Source organism: Balaenoptera musculus, chromosome 6 (assembly GCF_009873245.2).
Source record: "Balaenoptera musculus isolate JJ_BM4_2016_0621 chromosome 6, mBalMus1.pri.v3, whole genome shotgun sequence".
Taxonomy (NCBI): domain Eukaryota; kingdom Metazoa; phylum Chordata; class Mammalia; order Artiodactyla; family Balaenopteridae; genus Balaenoptera; species Balaenoptera musculus.
This window is the reverse complement of record NC_045790.1, coordinates 96,548,114-96,567,472: the sequence shown is the minus strand read 5'-3', so window position 1 is coordinate 96,567,472 and position 19,359 is coordinate 96,548,114. Positions and strand designations below refer to the sequence as shown.

Here is a 19,359-nt window from a genome sequence, read left to right as displayed (position 1 = left end):
CAATCCTGTTTAGGCTACTGCTAATAACGTTTAGTGCCTGCACTGTCTCAGAGCTTTGTTCTTCCAGACTTCCGTTTTCACCGCTGACTCGTGGGCCTTGGCTGGGCGAAGCCAGGGCTCCAGAATGTCGGGAAGACCAGAGCTCAGGGGCCAGAGATGGCAGAAGGCGGCCGAAACGGGAGCCACGAGTTAGGGAGCCTGACCTTGAAGACACAGCCTGGCCACACAGCCCTCCAAGAAGGGAACCCAGGTGTTCCTTTCTCCTGCAAAAAGCCCTCTGCCAGAACACCCAGTGTGGTTACTCCTGGACCACGAGGCCGGCCAGAGCCTGCAGCTGGTGTGCATAGGTTTTCCTCTTTCCTTGTTACCTGAGAACATACAGGCGCTCAGAGACCCACACAACTTGGACATCCACTGTGAGCTCAGAGCTGAGACCCAGGGCACAGAAACACAAGGAAAGCAGCCCCGTGGTCTCTGGGCTGGCTGTTATCCCACGGAGTAAGCTGGGAAGGATGCGGCCGGCGGACCACAGGAAAGAGAAGGGGGATGAACCTGTCCCACCTGCCTCCATGGATTGGCCAGGCCCCACGTGCCCAGACGCCAGGCTTTCTTCACACCTTACACCTCTTCCACGGGAACATAGACAGGGCATCTGTCTGGACACGATGCGGCCCAGAATTTTTCAGTTGTTTCACACATCCATTCAAGATGAAGTGAATAATAATATAAATAACAGCTGCCATTTATTGAGCACTTACTACATGCCAGGCCCTGTCCTAAAAGCCTTTTACAAGCACAGTCCCACTAATCCTCACAAAAACCCTTCTGGCTGGGAATGAGGATGCCCGTTTGGGGGATGAGAAAAAGGAGAAGCAGAAAGACAAGGTGCCTGCCCCAGCTCGCAGGGCAGAGGCAGGATTCGCACGGCTTGACTGAAGTGCCCTCTCTGCCCACGGGTGTGTTTCTGTTTTGCTTCCATTTCCGCCATCAACTGAAATGGCATTTTCGTGTGCCAGGTAGGTTGTGGGGTATCCAGAGGGTCCCTGAACACAGAGAGAGAGGAAGAGCCTATGCCAATAAAGTAATGGGGGGAGTGTGCTCAGGGAGGGACAGACCGTGGGTTACATTTGGAGGGCAAGCCCCCTGCAGTGCGGCATCAGGGGCGCTGATGGCTGTTGAGCTGAGCCTTGCGGATGGCAGGCTTATGGAAGCACGAGGGAGGGGGAGCGTTCTGAGTACAGGGAGGAAGGGGAAGGAAAGAGAGGCCAGGGATGCTCCGTAACAGTGTCATGGAAGCTGGGCTGGGAGCAAAGCTAGGAGGCACGCAGGGGGCCAGAGGACACAGGGTTTGGGGCGCTGCGGTGGTTAGGGAGGCAGAGGCTGGGCCTCAAACAGCATGACTGCCCACTTACCTAAAGCTTGGGCCCCACTGTGGGGTGCTTGCCTGGCACCACTTTTCTACCCAACCGCTGGCATCTGCCCTGGCACAGGGTCTTCTGGAGAAAATGAGTCAGCAGTGTGCTTACTGGTGCTGTGTGTGTGTGTGTGTGTGTGTGTGTGTGTGTGTGTTTGTGTGTGGCGGTGAGGGGCGGGGGAATCTCAGCCAGACCACTTTTTCCAAGACATGGGAAAGAGAGGGGGCGGCATCACCCCCCTGATTCCAGCGCAGAGGGGGCAGGGCCTGGTGGAGAAGGGCGGAGCTACAGCCCTGACCAGCGTCTTGGGAATGTCCTCTGGTCCTGGGGGCAGGATGGACAGGGAGCGCTTCTCTGGGCCGTAAGCATGAGCCACAGTCCACAGGGCCCTGAGGGGCTGCTCCCATCCTGCTCACGGCCACACACACCCACACGCGGTGACTCCCTCTTGCACATGCTCACTCCTTTACAACTCCTACTCCACAGGCTGGGAACCAGAGCCTCTGGGTCCCAGCCCCTCCTTGGAGATTCCCTGCCCCTCTCTGGCCCTGAGTCTCACATCTGTGCAACGAGGGGTTCGAATTAGTCATCTCCCAGGGCCCTTTCTGCCCTGACATGCTAGCTCTCACTTTTTCCTCTCTCACACGCGGGACAGGAATTGAGGACCACCCCCTGCCCCTCCCCAAGCAGGGAAGCACTGAGACACACAGACCCAAACAGACTGACACACATGCGGAGATTTCCAGAAACAGGGGACGTGCAAAGACACACAGACGCTGAGACAGCAGCAGAAGCCGAGACCTGCAGCCCTAGAATTTTGCAGACAAGTTTCCCGAGAACCGACAGAAACGGACACTTACAGGCTCGGGACCTGTGGACACCAACACTGTAACACACCGAGACAGACAGAAATGGAGATCCCCCCCTCCCCCAAGCATCCAAAAAGCCCCCCTCCGCCCCCCCCCCCCGCCCGCCGCTCCAGGCGCCACCCCCACCCCCCAATCCCGATTCCGGGGCTGGCTCTGCATGGGACCCTCCCCAGCTCGGCCCCCGCCCCAAGGCGATCGGGCAGCCGCGCCAGGCGGGGCAGGGCGGGCAGCGCTCTCGCCAACCCTCGCCGGGCCGGGGGCGCTGCCCGCGTTAACCCTTGGCGGCCCGCCTCGCAAGGGTGAAGGAAGGAGCAGGAAGCTGACGTTCCGCTGGAAGCGTCCCGCGCGCCGGGGAATCCCCGCCTCCGGAGCCGCAAGAAGCTGGGGAGGGGGCGTCCCCGAGCCGGTACTCACCTCCCGCGCGCCGCTGCCGCCGCCGCTGTGCCTCGGGCCCCCCGCGCCGATCCCGCTCCCATGGCGGGCCCCTACTTCATGCTCCCGAGCCCGGGGGGCAAGTGTGGGCGCGCCCCATGGGGCCGCCAGCCCCCCGCCCCGCCGCGCCAGGCGGGCTCAGAGCGCTCGGCCCCCGCGCCCACAGCGCAGTCCCGCTCCCAGGGGCGCCCGAGCAGGCAGGCAGCGCGGCCGGGGCCCCGCGGGCGCCCGCGCCAGGCCCATGGTCCCAGGAGTCCCGGCGCCGCGCTCGCCCCTGCCTCGCTCTTCTCTGCTTCCACCAAAAAGGAAGAAGAAGCAGGGGGAAAAAAAAAAAAAAAATCAAACTTTTGGAGGCGGGCTGCTGGCGGTCCCCGGAGGCAGAGCAAGGCCGGGCGAGGGCGCGCGGAAGGCGGTGGAAGCTGCCTCCCCGCCGGCCTGGGGGAGGAGAGGAAAAGGAAGGATTTGGGGGAAATGAAGGCGATTTAAAGTCTCGGCCCGCGGTGGCTCTCCACCTTCTCTCCTCCCCGCGCCGGGCCGCCCTCTGCTGCCCCCTGCTGCCCCCTGCCGGCCTCAGCCGGGGACACAGCCTCCGCGGGCCCACGACTGTCCCGCTAAGACACCCCACCCCCCCAGACCCCCTGTAAAGATGGGGAAACTGAGATTCACAGAGAGAAAAGAGATGGCCAAGACTGTACTGCGGGATGATCACAGTTTGGAGATTCGGGACCTCTAGATCGTGAGACTGGGGGTCCCCGAGTTGGGGGCAAAGATAGAGGGGGAAAGGGGACAGATACTATTGCTGAAAGGAACCCGGAGTTCCAGGGACAGATCTGGGACTAGGACTCAGTGTCCAGACTCCCATGAAAACAACAACCAGTGTTCTACCACACACATACACACACCTATTCTCCTCCCAGATTCAGGGCGCCCTGGAGGACAGACTTTCCTGGGCACGTAGTGGGTGCGTTTGTTCAATGTTGGCCACCTCTCTCTCTCCTCTCCACGCAGGAAGAAATGGGAGCTTAACCTACCTCCTCACCCCAGAGTAGACCAAAGGCTCCCTCAGATCCCAGTAAGGAGCGCAGAACTGCGCACCTTGATGCCGCCACAAACACCTGGCAAATTCGCACACCCACAACCCCAGTTCGAGCCCTGGCATTAGAATCCCCCTCCGCCTCCACTTCCACGACTTGTTCCCTGGTGCATACACACATTCCCACACATATCTACCCTTGCTGCAAACTCAGACACACACTCACACTCACTCACATGCAGGCACAGCCACGCTCTCCTCCTGGGCTCACACAAACACACCCTGGGGTGTCTGGACTCTGGCGCACACCCGGACTCCACACACGCAGACACATGCACATTAGTGCTTACACGCGCACAAATGCACACTAGCCTAGCCTAGCCAGATCCTCCCAACGCACACACCCGCGTGCACACCTCTCATACATATCTTCACGTGCACACGTAACAGCCCAAGTGCACACACTCACGCGCGCTACCCCCCACTTGCACGCAGGTTTCCGCTAGTGCCCATCGCACGCGGGCACAAACACACTCACTCCTCGCACGTGCACCCCCTCCCCACATGCGCGCACCTTTACGCACACACACACCCGTACCCCCAGCGCTCCAGGAGCCCCGGGCCACTTACTGGGTCCCTAGGTGCGAGGCTGGACGGTCGGTCCTTCCTCGGGCGCCTAACGGCATTTGTATTCATGGGTCCCCGCAGCCCCGGGCGCGGGCGCGGGGGCGGGGGGACGGGGTCCCCTTCCCTAAACTGGGCGCGGGCGCTCGGAGCGCAGCGGCACCGGGAGGGGCATGGGCGCGCCGGGCTGCGCCACCCGCCCGGTCCGCCTGCGCTCGAACTTCAGCCGCTCTGCGTCCTCGGACTCCGGCACGGGCTCCGGGCGCGGGGGGCGGTTCATAGGTGCAGGGGCCGCGGCGCCCGCCGGGCCTTTTGAAGTCTTCGCTGGGGGCGGGGAGGGGGCGCTGAAGGCGGCCTTTTAAACCGTGGCTGCACGCGGGCTCGGTCGAGCAAGGTGTCTGGTTTCAGCAACTTTAGGAAAAGTCCCAAGCCGAAGGGGGTGGGAGGGCCGACGCGCGAGCCAAGCAAGCTAGAAAAAGAAGCCGCGTAGCCGAGCGCTGCTTCCTGCAGGGGGCAGAGCACCGGTGACTGCCAGGAGGGAGGCCCAGCGTGGTGCTGGGGAACCCGCAGGCGGCTGGACGGCGCATGGAACCACCCAGGCACGTCCACGTTGAAGCTGCGCTCTTAACCTCCACCTGGCCGAGCCCCAGAAGTGCAGGAACACCTGAAAATCTGCACAGATTGTGCCTGTTTGTGCATTCTTCTGGGGGAGAGGGGCCACCGGTTCTCTTCAGGTTTTCAGAAGTCCACGGCTCTTGAAGGCTGAGAACTCCCAGTCCGATAATCGTTGATGTATTTTGAGCTGCATCCCTTGCACTAGAGAGATCCTGCCTTTATTTACAATTTTGGTATTTTGTTCATCGTGGATTTTGGCATTTTTAAAGTATTGCATTAAAATATTATGTATCTTGATTACTTAGGGGTTTTTTTTGGGCCCCCCCTTAGATGTAAAACTCCATTACTAAGGGTTTTTGGCATCCCCTAGTATTTTGCAGCTCACGTGCCTCTGCTGAGCCAGGTGTGGCACTGTTCTAAGTGCCACCGCTTATGGGAGGCCTGTTATCTCCATTTACAAATGAGAAAACTGAGATACTGAAAGGTTAAGTAACTTGCCTGAGATCACTAAGCTGTTAGGTGGTGGAGGTGGGATTCGAACCCAGGTAGTCTGATTCCTGTCTTTGCAGCTGAGCATGATGATTTAAATCTTAGCCGCTAGAGGGTTCTGAGCAGATCCTTGCCAGCCTCTCCAACTTCATATTCTGTGCAGTGAGCTCCACTCTCTCTGATGCCTGGACCCAGGCTCTGGACAAGCTGGCGTATTTCAAGGTCTTGTCCATGCTGTCTCCTCCCAGGCTCTTCTCTCCCCGAAACCCCCTTTCTGCCTGTTCACAGACTCTCTGTCCTTTTAGGTGCAGTTCAAAGCTCTGCTCCACACCGTATTGTAGCACACGTCACATGGTATTGTCATGGTCAGATCTAACTGTGTCCCCACACCCAGCATGGAGCCTGGGATACAATAGATGCTCAAACCATTAATAATTTAAATGAATTTCTTTAACTCCTACAGTGTGCAAACCCCTGTACAAAGCTGGGGGCAGAGGGTCTGCCACTATGGAGTGAAGACAAAGAAATTTGTACGTAGTCCTGCTTTCTGGGCACACATATTTGTAATGTGGTCGGCAACTTGGGTCAAGGAAGGGGGCCTGGATAGGAGACATCAGACACTGCCATGTCACAGAGAATCCCCTGCAATCATATAAAGATAACACAAGAAGAATGTGATAGATGCTATCAGAGAGATACAGATGAATTGAATTGTCAAGCAGACTAAGGGATAGAGAGAAACCAAGGAAAGTTCCCAGGAAGAGGTGGCCTTTGGGTCCCGAAGTGTATGTTGGATAAACATGCAGCCATTGGGGAAGACAGCTCAAGTGAAAGAGTCACAAAAGGGCCCGGATGGTGGGAGCAGATTTCAGGCTGGTTTTGGAGGAGGAGTGAGGGGAGCCCAGTGAAGAAACCATCCAGTTCTCCCCACTGCACCGTGTGGGTGATGATGTGCAACTTACTGGCCAGAAAGACATTTCCAGGCAAGGGGATGCATTTCCTCAAAGATCAGGCAGCAGGTCAGTGGCTGAATTCCAAGTTCTTTCCAAATCTCACTCCCAAATCTGAGTATGCAATGGTGAGCCCCAGGGAGCCTTGCTTTAATGAGAGAAGCCCAAAAGACCCATGGGAAACCCCCCAAAGCCCACAGAGGTTGATGGTGTCCCCTTTGAGCCTCACTCTCCTCATCTGTAAAATAGGTGCATTGGACATGATCCTCAGCATGTGCCCTTTGAGCTTGGGAGTAGGAGACTGCTGTAAATAATCAATCCAATGCAGTAAATAATTATTGAGGGCTACCTGCGTTTTCCTAGGTTGGAAGAGAAACGAGCCTCATGGCCTTCCAGGAGTTCGTGGTCAGCTGAAAAGAGCAGATATGGACACTGATAAGAACTCTAGGGAAAGGACCTTGTTTCCTGCCTCCACTGCCTCTTCACACCCAGTCTTCCTGCCAAGTAGGTTCCTGGCACAGCACCAGCGACTGGGCACAAACAGTCTTCATGAAAGTTGGATCCAGAAGACACTGACTGAGCAATTACCCACCCTGTGAAAGGGATGGGGTGCTCACCAGCCAGCCAAAAAGGGGCAGAAGGCGATGAGCCTGGGAACTGGGTGGACACTGCCCGCAGGCCCATGGAGATGTTTTGGGGACGAGGCAGAAGGATAGGAACTCCCGGCCTGGTGAGGACTTTCCAAGGCACGTAGTTTACTTTCTGCCCAAGCAGAGCAGCCATGGACCCATTGCTCTCTGGGGCGCATCTGCCTTGAGAGAAACTGTTGATCTCAATAGCCTCCGTGATGGACACTTAGTAGGGGCTCAATAAATGTTTGACTAAATCACTAGATGAAGTCTGCCTGCAGAAAGAGGGTTGTACACTGCCCTGGTATCAGTCTCCACCGATTCATCCACCAAGCTTTTCCGGAGGACCCACTGTGCGCCAGGCTGTGCTTCCTGCTCTCCAGTGTTTGCAGGAGGAGATGAGCAAGGAGACAGACAGATAACGCAGGTCAGGAAGTGCTGCCTCAACTCATACTTGTTTCACTGGTACCGCAGAACTGGGAGGAGAACTTGGATGCCACGTATTAGTCCCCAATTTTCCAATGCCTGACACTGCTGGGCACACCGGGACGGGCCTTCCTTTCGCATCGGGCTTGCATGTCCCATAGGACGTGTGCACACAGTGCACACCTAATAACAGAGTCATTCATTCCCTGGTCACTCAGCCAATCAGGAGACGCTACCGTGCATCAGGCCCTGAGCTGGGCACTGGTAACAGGCAAATACAAGCTGTGGTCCCTGCTGTGAGCAGATGCCCTGCTGAGTTTCTGACAACAGCACGAAACACGGTACCTGGCACATAGGAAGTACTCCATAAATGCTGAGTGAATGACGGAAGGAAGGTAGGAGGGAAGGAGGGTAGGAAGGAAGGAAGGAAAGGAGGGAGGGAGAGAGGGAGGGATACATGCGTGAGAGTAAAGTTTGCCAGATTAGAGCAGGGCAGCCCCTCCTGCCACCTGCTCTCTCTCCTACATCAGGATCCTCCCTCCTCAACAATTACTCGTTGGGCACGTGCCATGCGGCAGGGCCAGTTTCAGGGGCTGCAGATACACCAATCATACTCCATCCTGCTCCTTGCTGTGTTCCCAGCACCCAGGATAAAGCATTTCAGTAAACTGACCTGAACTCCAAGCTGGAGAAAGAGGCAGCCTCCCAGAGTGTCCCCTCCCTTTGTCCCCTCCAGGCAATGCCAGTCTAGTCCTCCTCCCCAGGGGAGGAGGTTGGAGCTGGTGTTGGCTGTTACCACTGCCCGCCTGTCTCCCAGGGCTTGGGTTCTGCCTTTGGGGCCACGTCACTCTGGCCTGTCGGCTGCCAAGACCCCAGAAACAATCATTCCACCAAGAGGAATGAGGGCTGAAGCCAGGGAAGCTCCTGGGCCACTATCCAAGAGAGAGCACATCCTCTGGGCACGTGATCCCATTGTCTGGGCATCCCAGACCATCTCCCCGGGGCCATCGCCCTGCTCCCCAGTCTTGCTTTATTTCCTCAGGGCTGGGCCAGGTGGCAGAGGGTTGGGAGATGTCCAAAGATTATTTTGCGGGGGTTGATATTGACCCAAATGTGGGGACCCCCAAAGAAATTCAGTCCTGGAAGAGCCCCTAGTGCCACCTAACTCAATATCCTCATTTTACAGGTGGGGAAGCTGAGGCTCAGGGACAGGGTGCCTGATGCTTTCAAGGTCACACAGAATCAATGGGGGGGCTGGGGTGAGAAGCCAGGCCTCCTACACTGATGTCTAACTGTGGACAGTCAAACCTATCTCCTCATCCTTCCATCCATTCCGTCAACGTTGGAAGAATTAGACCCATTTTCCAGATGTGAGAGCTGTGGCAAGTTAAGGTCTCTGGACTCTCTCTGACGATCTGTCTGGAACCATTGGCTGTACCGAACAGGGAGTTTGTGATGAGTTCTGGGCCATCCCTGCAGCCAAGAGTGAAGACCAAGCAGTTGATGAGCTCTGAGACTTTTCAGGCCTTCACCCCTGTCACCAATTCTGCTGGAATGTCCTTCTTCACTGGATCCCCCCCTTGGATTCCCACAGCTGTACCCTGCCCTGCCCCTATCCCACCATTTCACATCAGGGTGTATATTTATCTCATGCACCTACTCAACTGGACCTCCTCAAGGCCATGGCTATGCCTTACCTCCATAGAATCCCCGGGGCTCACTCAGTGGTAGCCCACAATAGGCCTTCAGTAAATGCTGGATGAACAAGGATGGAATGGAGGAAGGGAGAGGTCAGGGACGGAGGGAGGGAATAAGGGAGGGAACAGAAGCAGGGCTGGAGACTGGTTGACTGTCATGCTAGGACATCCCCGTGACTGGGGCAGACACTGTTTGGTTCATCCTTGCTAAGAGAATTCCATCTTCATCTGCCCCCTTCTAAGCAGCCTCATCCTTCAGTGGAGACTGCATCCCTCTCAAGCTGTAAGGGTTGACTCCCGCTTCTACTAAGCCCACCATGGTGGTCTCCTTCTCTTGGCCAGTGAGTGGCTTGGGTGTAGACATAAGCCACAAACCAGCCACTGAGATGTGAGAGGAGTTATCGGCAGAAAGAAATGAGGTCCTTCAGGACATTATTGAGATGCTGAATCAGACACACACACCTGGACTGTCCTTTCTCAAAACAATAGTGTCCCTCCTGTCTAAAACACTTTTAGTAGGGTTTTGTCTCGCTGCCAGCTGAAAGCATCCTAGCTGATGTAGCAGGGGAACAGGAACTTCGGTCTGTACCAGACAGACCAGGGGATTGCAATGACAACAACGACAATAATAGCACAGAACAACTTCATTGCCAGCATCTCAAGTTTCCACACAACAACCCCATGAAACAGCACAGATAGCTGCATCTCCAGTTTAGAGACAAGGAACCAAATCCCAAAAGGGAAGGGTCCTGCCCAAGTTCACCCAGCAGCGAGGGGACAGAAATGGGGCTAGAACTGTGGTCCCAAGTGCTCATTACAATATACCAGGACCTGTGTGTGTGGTGACATCGGGGGGGGGGGGGGGAGGGTCTCTTCACAGCCCAAGGAGTAGTCAATCAGAGCCTGCTGGGGAGGGGCCCACTGAGTGAATTCGAAAGAGTTGAAAATGCATCCAGTCCACAGTTCCACAATGTCCTCAGCAAACTCCTAAGTGGCAGATGTGCTGTCAAACATGCTGGAGAGACAGCTGTGTTAGGGAGTCGTCATCCCCTCCACCAGCTGAAACCTGCACTCCAAGCGCTTGGCCACCTCGTAACCCCATGTCCAGACCATGCGATGTGATACATTCCTGCTTGTGGGTCGTTCCAGGAAAAGATGACCAATGCAAATGCCTTTGGATGCTTCTCCTTGTCATAAAGCGAAGACAGAGGAGCCACACACACACTACTCCGCCTTCCACCCAAGAAACCAGTTCTGCAAAGAGCTCTTCAGACGCGTGTCCAAGTATCATCAAGCCAGAGCCCCTATACAATGGCTGTTGAGAACAGCAGCTCCGAAATCAACTAAAGCCTGACTCCATGGCTGAAATCACTCTGAAAGTAAAAACCCCACCCCCTAAGGCATCCTTTTTCCAGGCCCAGCATTCTCGTTTCCTCATCCGGCACTATTCATCTGGCACCAGTGTCATATCTTCCAGCATCATCTCCTCCAACTACTGCCAAGTGACTACAGCAAAGCTCAAAAGTCCAGGTGGCATCTGACGAGCATGGAGTTGAGCAGGACTATCACCTCCCCTGATATATATTCTATGCTTCTATTAATTTGACCCAAGTGCCTATTACCGTTTTTGGTAACACACCACAGCATTCACACTAAGCTGATGACCACTGAGAACCTCTAACTTTTTCTCATGTGCCTCCTCTGGGGCAGTAGAGTTTTGTCCTCCTAAATGGAGCCTTTTCTAAGCATGGTCCGTCGTTTCAGCTTATCTGAATTGTTGTTTGTTAAATATGCTTCTCTCATCTTTGCTTAAGGACCCGTGACTATAGGACATTGACCACTGGTCATACTGATGGCCATACTGATTAATAGTGTTACTTTGTCCCCATGAGTTGGAGGCAGTTCACGTTTCAGTGTTGTTGATTGATAACAGTGAGACTAACGCGTTGTACCCGGTCTTGGTGAGATCCCCGAAGCCTCTGCCATTGGGGCTGGTTTGCAAGCAAGAATATGCCTACACGACCGGCTGGGGATAAGAAACCCCAACTGAGACTCCATTTTGGGGTTCCCTGGTTTTGGGGCATTCCATGTACAAGTTAGTGGTCACTGATCTGAGAGAAAAAGTGCACCCTGGTCTGGCCCTTCAAAGGGAGGACAATTGGGGCTCACACCTGGCCTCTCCAGAGCCCTTGCTGTGAGGCAGCCTTTGGCTGTGAAGAATATTCTCACCCTAGTGCAGTTGCTAGATTGCACCGTTTTCCTGCAAGGAACTGCAGATATGTAAGCATTGTTGTTTTGAGCCCTGTGAGACTTTGTCAGCCCTCGAACCCTGTCTAACTGCTGTCATTAGCGCAGGACCCTATGTACTAATACCCGCACACACGCATTTGCCAGGGTAAAAAAAAAAATGGTGATAATCAGAGATGGGTGATTACCACTCCTCTTTCCCGGGGCTGGGCAGTTTATTCACTGAGGGGTATTTTCTCCTTATTTTCTGCAGTTTTTCTTTTTTTTAAAAATTAATTTACTTTATTTATTTATTTTTGGCTGCGTTGGATCTTTGTTGCTGCAGGCAGGCTTTCTCTAGTTGCGACAAGCGGGGGCTACTCTTCGTTGCGGTGTGCGGTCTTCTCATTGCGGTGGCTTCTCTTGTTGTGGAGCAGGGGCTCTAGGCGCGCGGGCTTCAGTAGTTGTGGCACACGGGCTCAGTGGTTGTGGCTCGCGGGCTCTAGTGCGCAGGCTCAGTAGTTGTGGCTCACGGGCTTAGCTGCTCCACGGTATGTGGGATCTTCCCGGACCAGGGCTCGAACCCAGGTCCCCTGCATTGGCAGGCGGATTCTTAACCACTGTGCCACCAGGGAAGTCCCTGCAGTTTTTCAACCAGGTTCTTATCTGGAATCTCACCTATCTGGATATCTGGGAATGGTTGTGATTTTATATGAACCCCATGCCTGCCCAGCACCTGAGGTTGGCTGCAGGATGTTGGCCAAGTTGACACCCCTGGGCTCATGTTACAGCTCCACTCTGTACTAGCACTACGGGACCTCGGCAACCCTCTTTTCCTCCCTGAGCCTGTTTCCTCTTCTGTGAACTTAGGGTTATTAATGTGCGCCTCCGTGGTGACTCTTCCTTTCTCCCACTTCATCAGTCCCTGTGATCAAATACAGCTGGTCTTGGCTGGATGTTCCCCCCAAGGGAATGGGTCTCTGCTAGTTGTGTTGAGCTGCAAAAGCATGCTTCTTCTCACTGGCTGCCCTTGTTGAACACGTCGGTAACGGCTAACAGCATATCTCAGTTCAAATCCCTAGCTGTGTGGTCCTGGGCACGCCATTTAACTTCTTGGGAACCTCTTTTGTCCATTTCTCCATCTTTTGAATTGTGATAGCAGTAGCATCCTCAACTTTTTAAAAAGTTTATTGAAGTGTAGTTGATTTACAATGTTGTGCTAGTTTCAGGTGTACAGTAAAGTGCTTCAGTCCCAAATAAAGTGTTGGCTCCTTGGCAAAAAAAAAAAAAAAAAAAAGAATATATATATGTACATACACATATATTCTTTTTCAGATTTTTTTCCATTATGGGTTATTGCAAGATGCTGAATATAGTTCCCTGTGCTATACAGTAGGACCTGGTTGTTCATCTATTTTTTATATAGTAGTATCTGTTAATCCCAAAGTCCTTATTTATTTATCTATTTATTTTTATTGAGCGTCCTCATCTCTTAAATTGGTATAATAATATTACCAACCTTGTGCCTATAATGAGGACTCAATGAGTTAATATATATAAAGCACTTAGAACAGGGTCTGGCACATGGTAAAAGTATAACAAATATAGGTTGTATTTATTACTATCATTATTTTTGTAATATTCTCAGATCGTTTAGGTGCCAATCCTTCAGAATAAAACAGTAGTTCTTGAAGTGATGAAGACATGAAAACTTGGGGCCAAAACTGGCCCCGGGCTGTCCTTTTTCCTGGATGAAGATCTGAGAATCTTGATTGCTTTGGACTCTCTGATGTCCCAGGGACTGCAGCTTCATCCCGGGAAGCCACCCAGAGGCGTAGATCCATGTCCCTGTGCACAGAGGGCCAGGGCAAAGAGCACGTCATGATAAAGCTGATCCAGTCTCTCAAGTGGGGAAAATGAAGCCCAGGGAGTCAGAAAGCACCGCCCCACCATGGACACACGGAAAGTAAGGACCAAAATCTCTTCTCCCACTGGTGTGCTGGAGCCGGCTCATGTCTACTCTGACTGGCTCAGGAGAGCAGCTGGTTAAATTTTCAGGAGGTTTGTGAGCTGCTGTCAAGCTCTTATTAAGAATTAGTTTGCATAAACTTAAAATTTTAAAAGCAAATTATATTAAAAACAAAGTAACAAACACTCAAAACTCATCTCTTTCTAGTTATCTTAGTGCACTTTATCTGTGTTCTTGAAATTATTTACATCTGTTGTAAGTGGAGGGTGGACATACTATATAATGATGTGTTACCGAGCATCTCTGCTTAACTCGACATTCAGTGACATACGCTGGCAGCTTGAAATTGGCCAGGGTGGGAGTACTTACACTTCTGAAATTGACCAATGTAATAAATCAGGGCTTTTCCCCCCAGAGATCTTGTTATTTATTAGCTCACCACTGAGGTCTCCTGCTTGGGCTGGTAGTCTGGACACTGCAGAAGTAGGGAGCGTCCTCCTCTTCCCCTAGATCTGCAGTCTCCTCCCCCAGCACAATCCCAGATCTTACTCAGTCTTGGGGCATCACTTGGTGCTGTGACCTTCTCTGCCTTCTTGAAATTTCCTTCTTCTGCAGCATCATCTATTCCAACTACACTCCGCTCCTTGCAGTTTCCTAAAAACAATACACATTTCTCCCCCACTCCTCTGGTGCTTTACACATGGAGTTCCTCCTTTAGAGGGATGTTCTTTCTCTCCTTTTCTAGATTCTTATCCTGCAAAATTTGGAAGGTATCTCCTTTTCCGGGAAAATTTTCTTAAGGGCCCTCCCCCACCCCAATGCAGGCTGGATATAGTGGGTTGCTGGCAAATAGTTAACAATCGGCTCTCCAGAAAGGGAGGGGAAAACCCGGATTCTTAGCATCTGCCAGATTCTGAGTGCAGGGTTGGGAAGGAATGCGCAAACCCGATATGAGTTCATTCCAGCACGTCACTGGCTGGATCACCTGCCTGCCTTTTCTGTCCCACAGTAGCCCTCCGACATCCCCCATAATACAGTGCTGAGCCAAGCCATATTACAGCCTGAGGCAAAAGGAAAAATGAGTCATTTTGATCCTGTCTTCATTTAAAAGTTTTATCTTTTGTTCATCATGATTTTTCTGCATTCATTTTGATTTTTAAAAATATTACAGGGAATTCACTGGTGGTCCAGTGGTTAGGACTCGGTGATTTCACTGCCGTGGCCTGGGTTCAATCCCTGGCTGGGGAACTAAGATCCCGTAAGCCTCACGGCAAGGCCAAAAAAAATAAAATAAAATAAAATAAAATATTACAGTAAAATATTATCTATCTTGATGACTGAGTTTTTTGGCATTGCATTAAATTTTGTTCCTCAGATAACTGCTTTACTCACCTCACCCTAGTTCCATCCCTGACATGATAGCCCATATCACACCATTATAATCACAGTTGAAACAGCTGTCTCCCTACCAGATTATAAACCTAGGGGACAGGAATTTATTTCTGTGTTCCTTGGCACACAGTAGGTGCTCAATAATTATCTTTCAGCGAGGGAGTGGATGAACAGACGGATAAAACAACAACCCCTCAGTTCCCTTGCCCACAAAATAAGACACGCTGATGAAAGACATCCTCTGTTCTTAACTGGGGGCAGGTTTGGAGCTTTTGAGTTTCAGCTCCTCCAACTCAAAAAAGATTAACCCTGTCCTTGACCCGGGTGAGCCAGCCCCTGCGCTGGATATTTTCACTAGGACCAATCAGCAGACACCTCCCACCTGAGGCAGCGATGGAAGGAATTTGAATTTGGAAAGTGGAGCCTGTACGAAAACCAAGGGCAGGACATCACAGAAAGACAGGCGTCCCTTGGATCCCAGGAAAGACTTTCTATCAGTTTGTATCACCTACCTCAAGAGGTAGCAGAGTTCCCATCTCTGGTTGGGTCCCAGGAGACTGCCATTTGGCAGGATCAACAGAAATGCTAGATGCTTCAGGATGGCTTCCAGCTCAGTTTGATGGGTTATCTGCCATCTGAGGGTACAAGGACTTGTTCCTGTGCCTGGTCCCTTCTTCACCATGACGACCACCCAAAAAGAGGTCTTCTGGAGATACCCCATCATTGGCTTCTCAGGCATCTCACTGGACTCCAGTTGGGGTGGGAGTTAAAGGGCTTTATTTCTACAAAATTGGCCATGGCTTCTGTTTCTTAAGCACTTGTTATGTGCTGGGCCCACTGCACAGAGCTTTGCACACATTAGCTCACTGATTGCTCACAAAACCCTCAGAGGTAGGAATTATTCTACCCATTTTACAGATGGGAAACAGAGAGGCTGGCAACTTGCCCAAGGTCACACAGCTAGTAACTGATAGAACTGAAATTCTAATCTAGGAACCATCTGATTCTAGAGTCCATGATCTGAACCACGTCTATGCAAAGAAAAGGAATTTCTAAGATAGACCCCTTTTGAGTACTGGTGCCCATGAAAGTAAAAAAGTGGAGGTAGAAATGGGTAGGTGCAGTCATTTTTGTCCTTAACTCTGACCTGGCCTTGTCATCTGCTTTGGACATGCTTCCTGCTCTCCCAGCCCACCCAGCACAGAAGCCCCTTTCCTCCCACCATTCCATTCACCTCTCCACCAGTCTTCAAAGAGGAGTTGCATGTTCCCAAAGGGGGATTCTTCAGCTCCAAGACACTTGTAAAAATCCACATTTCAAGGGGGCGGGGGAGAGGGAGGCGTAAACAAGCAGTGAGCATCTGTTCCGTGCTAGGCTCTACATACATGCTATCAATCCTTACCACAGGACTCGGGGCAGGTGCTCATCCCATCTCCATTTAAAAGCCTGCATTGGCCAATATCGTAGTCACTAGACACATGTGGCTATTTAAATTTAAATTCCGTAAAATTAAAAAATAAAATAAAAGTTAAGTTTCTTAGTCATGCTAGCCACATTTCAAATGTTCAATAGGCAAGTGCTCCAATCAAAAGACATAGAGTGGCAGATTGGATAAAAAAAAAACAAGAATCTACGATATGCTGCCTACAAGGGACTCACTTCAGGGCGAAAGACACACATAGATTGAAAGTGAGGGGATGGAAAAAGATATTTCATGCAAATGGAAATGACAAGAAAGTGGGGGTAGCAATACTCATCTCAGACAAAATAGACTTTAAAACAAAGTCTGTAAAGAAAGACAAAGAAGGACACTATATAATGATGAAGGGATCAATTCAAGAAGAGAATATTACACTCATTAACACGTATGCCCCCAATATAAGAGCACCTAAATAGGTAAAACAAACACTAACAGACCTAAAGGGAAAAATTGACAGTAATGCAAGGGTTCAAAAGCCATATGCAGCTAGTGGCTACTGTATTGGACAGTGCAGACATAGAATACTTCCATCCTTGGAGTAAGTGCTATTGGACAGCACAGTATGGAGGAAGAATGGGACTCTGAGAACGACTTGCTTGGAACCACACAGAGAGTTGTAAACAGAAGTGGGATGGGACCCATATTTCTCGCTTCCAAAGCCTCTACTCCCAGAGCCTGGGATATATTTGCCACCGCCTGGCCCCAGAACAAGGAGGATTGTTTGCCTAGGATGGTAGGTCGACTTGGGAAACCGAATAAGAGATCAGAAGACTGTGGGTGAATACCAAAGTGAAGAAAAGGAGCCAGCTGTTCTTGAGGGTTATTTTTATCCTGCCCAGATATCCTGGGGAGCTGCTCCCCTCCCCTTAAAGCTATTTTTATCTCAAGAGCTGGAATCAGAATGCTGTCTCCCTTGGATGGATGGAAGGAGTCACTGACACATCATAATTCTAGCAATGGGACCCCCCGTTTGCTTGACAATTTCCAAGGTGGGTTCGTATCCATTCTCTGGTGCCATTCTCGAGAGTGCAAGCCCCAGATTACAGATGGGGAAACTGAGGCTTGGATGGGTGCCGTGAGCTGTTTCAACAGCTCACATGTGGCAGAGCTGGGATTTAATGTCAGGCTGAGTCTGGGGTGGACTTCACACCCAAATGGAAAAAAAAGCCTGAAATTGTTCCTGAACTCCACCTCACCCCTTTCTGGATGAGTGGGCAAGTTGCTTGATAGCTTTGAACTTCTTTTCTCTGGTCCATGACACAGGGAATTCTAATCTTTTTCTTGCCTCCTCCACAGTCTTGCTGGGAGTCTGGCCAATGGGAAAGCTTTTGGTAAATTGGAAAACACCCAACGCCCAGAAAAGATTTATAATAATAATAATAATAATTATTATTATTATTATTATCGTTATTATTGTCATCATCATAAGCTGTGAAATCTACCACTCTATGCAGCCTCCATCCCTTCCCCCTCTTTGGGCCTCAGTTTCCCTGCTTGAAACCTGAGCAGTTTGGCCCAGAGGATCTCCAGGGGGCCTTCCTCCCAGCTCTGGCTTGCCATTTCTATGACCCATTCATTCAGTCAACAAGTGTTTATTGAGTTCGAGCAGTCTGACACGGTGGGGAAATGAAGGGCCAGAAGGCTCTCTGTCCAGGCTGTTGCAGCCACATACGCAAATTTCCTTGTGTTTTCAAAAGGCAAATTATGGGAAACGTTATTCACCATAACACATTCACCCCATCTCTCAGGGAAAAAAAAAAAAAAAAAATCCCTCCAGCCCCACCAAGAACTAAGCTAACAGAAGACAGAAACCCACCCTTGTTCCTCTGGGCAACTTGCCAGAAGCTGAAAAGGGGAAACTGTATGCAGCATGTGTCTGTGGGGCTGCTGCAGACCCCATAAACAACCTGTGTTTGTCTCAGCTCCCTGCATCCTGAGAGGTCAGCCACAGCCAAGGAAAAAAACAGCCTTGTTCTGTGCCCGGCCGTCCCCAGAGAGAGGAAAATTGTCCATAAATATTTTTATCTTCATGGTCACCAAGGGAGCTGAGAGGAAGGCTTTGATTCTCCAAACCCCTGGACCACTCCCTTCCTCTGGGGACCCCCTGGTCAAAGCTGACCTGGGCGTCCCATCTCCCACCCCCAAATTATAGGCTGCTGCCCATGTCGCCTGCCCCCAGGAGGTGGTGGGATTAGAGGCGGGACCACACTGTACACCGTGGCCAGCCTCAGGACTGTTGGAATTGCCTCTCCCAGCCAGCTGGTTTCCTGCCGGGAGCTGGGTGGGCAATGTAAAGAAAAGGAGGACCCAGAGGTGGTGCTGGGTTGGGGGGAGGGTCCCATCTGGATCTAGAGTTGCCTCGCTCATCAGAGCCCATGTAGAGGAGGTCCTGAGAGGCAGTTCTGATCTGAGAAGTGGTTTACAGCAAAACAGATCCTTGGAGTCCAAAGGACTTTCTAGATCCAGAGAAAGAATGGATAATGGTGCAATTTCAGATTCCGAGATAGCCACTGACACAGACATTCTGGGTCAGGAATTCCAACCCAGAACTCCTAAAACCATCCCACACGGAAGCCTCCTGTGTCCCGTCCTGCCTTGCTGTCACCTCCTTGCCTATCTGAAGAAGACTGCTACCTTCTAGAACTTTCTAGAAGGGAACGCTGCACTGGGGAGTATATCAGACATGAGAACCTCCAAGGGTCATCCAAGTGCGAGGTTCTGTGGTTCCTAGATCACTTGAGCCATAAAATTTCATGCCCAAAGTGTTAAGACTTCTCATGCCTTTTGATGCCAGGGCTCTGAGGCTCTAAAATCCTGGAATCCTACTTGGCACTGCCTTTTGGCTTCTATGATTCCATGCTTCTGAGGCTAAGATTTCTGTGATCCTTAAACTCTGTGACCTACTTCAGCGCAGACAAGGACCTCACACAAGGGGGCATTCAGTCCCAGCAGGGATTATGCGCAAAGGCAACCTGTGTGGCTGCCTGACCACTCCTCCTTCTGTGATGGGCAGCATTCCTGGCCCCGAGGCTTCCAGAGCCTGGCCTGCCTTCTGACCTTCTCCTAGCCATCTCCCCACTTGGCCCCTACGTAATCCCACCCAGCCCCACCCA

At 51.8% G+C, this 19,359-nt stretch overlaps 1 protein-coding gene and 1 long non-coding RNA gene across 10 annotated transcripts in view; both read right to left on the bottom strand.

Annotated features, from left to right (window-relative positions):
* The window catches only part of COL27A1 (collagen type XXVII alpha 1 chain), a 144,966-nt gene extending 140,352 nt beyond the window's left edge, over window positions 1-4,614 (bottom strand). For 6 of the 7 annotated variants that reach the window (XR_005020262.1, XR_005020261.1, XR_005020263.1 and 3 more), the window contains exon 1: window positions 2,699-2,861. Coding sequence is in view for 4 of the 7 variants with exons in the window: in XM_036854956.1 (XP_036710851.1) it covers window positions 2,699-2,760 (62 nt within the window). In the remaining 3 variants the exon portion in view is untranslated. Of the gene's footprint in view, window positions 1-2,698; window positions 2,862-4,379 lie in introns of those variants that run through there. The other variant, XM_036854957.1, reaches the window with a different exon arrangement.
* Window positions 4,615-13,027: 8,413 nt separating this feature from the next.
* LOC118896830 overlaps window positions 13,028-19,359 on the bottom strand; it is a 33,661-nt gene continuing 27,329 nt past the window's right edge. For all 3 annotated transcript variants that reach the window (XR_005020301.1, XR_005020300.1, XR_005020302.1), the window contains exons 7-8: window positions 15,279-15,401; window positions 13,028-13,253 (exon numbers count right to left, since the gene is read on the bottom strand). This is a non-coding gene — a long non-coding RNA (uncharacterized LOC118896830). The remainder of the gene's footprint in view (window positions 13,254-15,278; window positions 15,402-19,359) is intronic.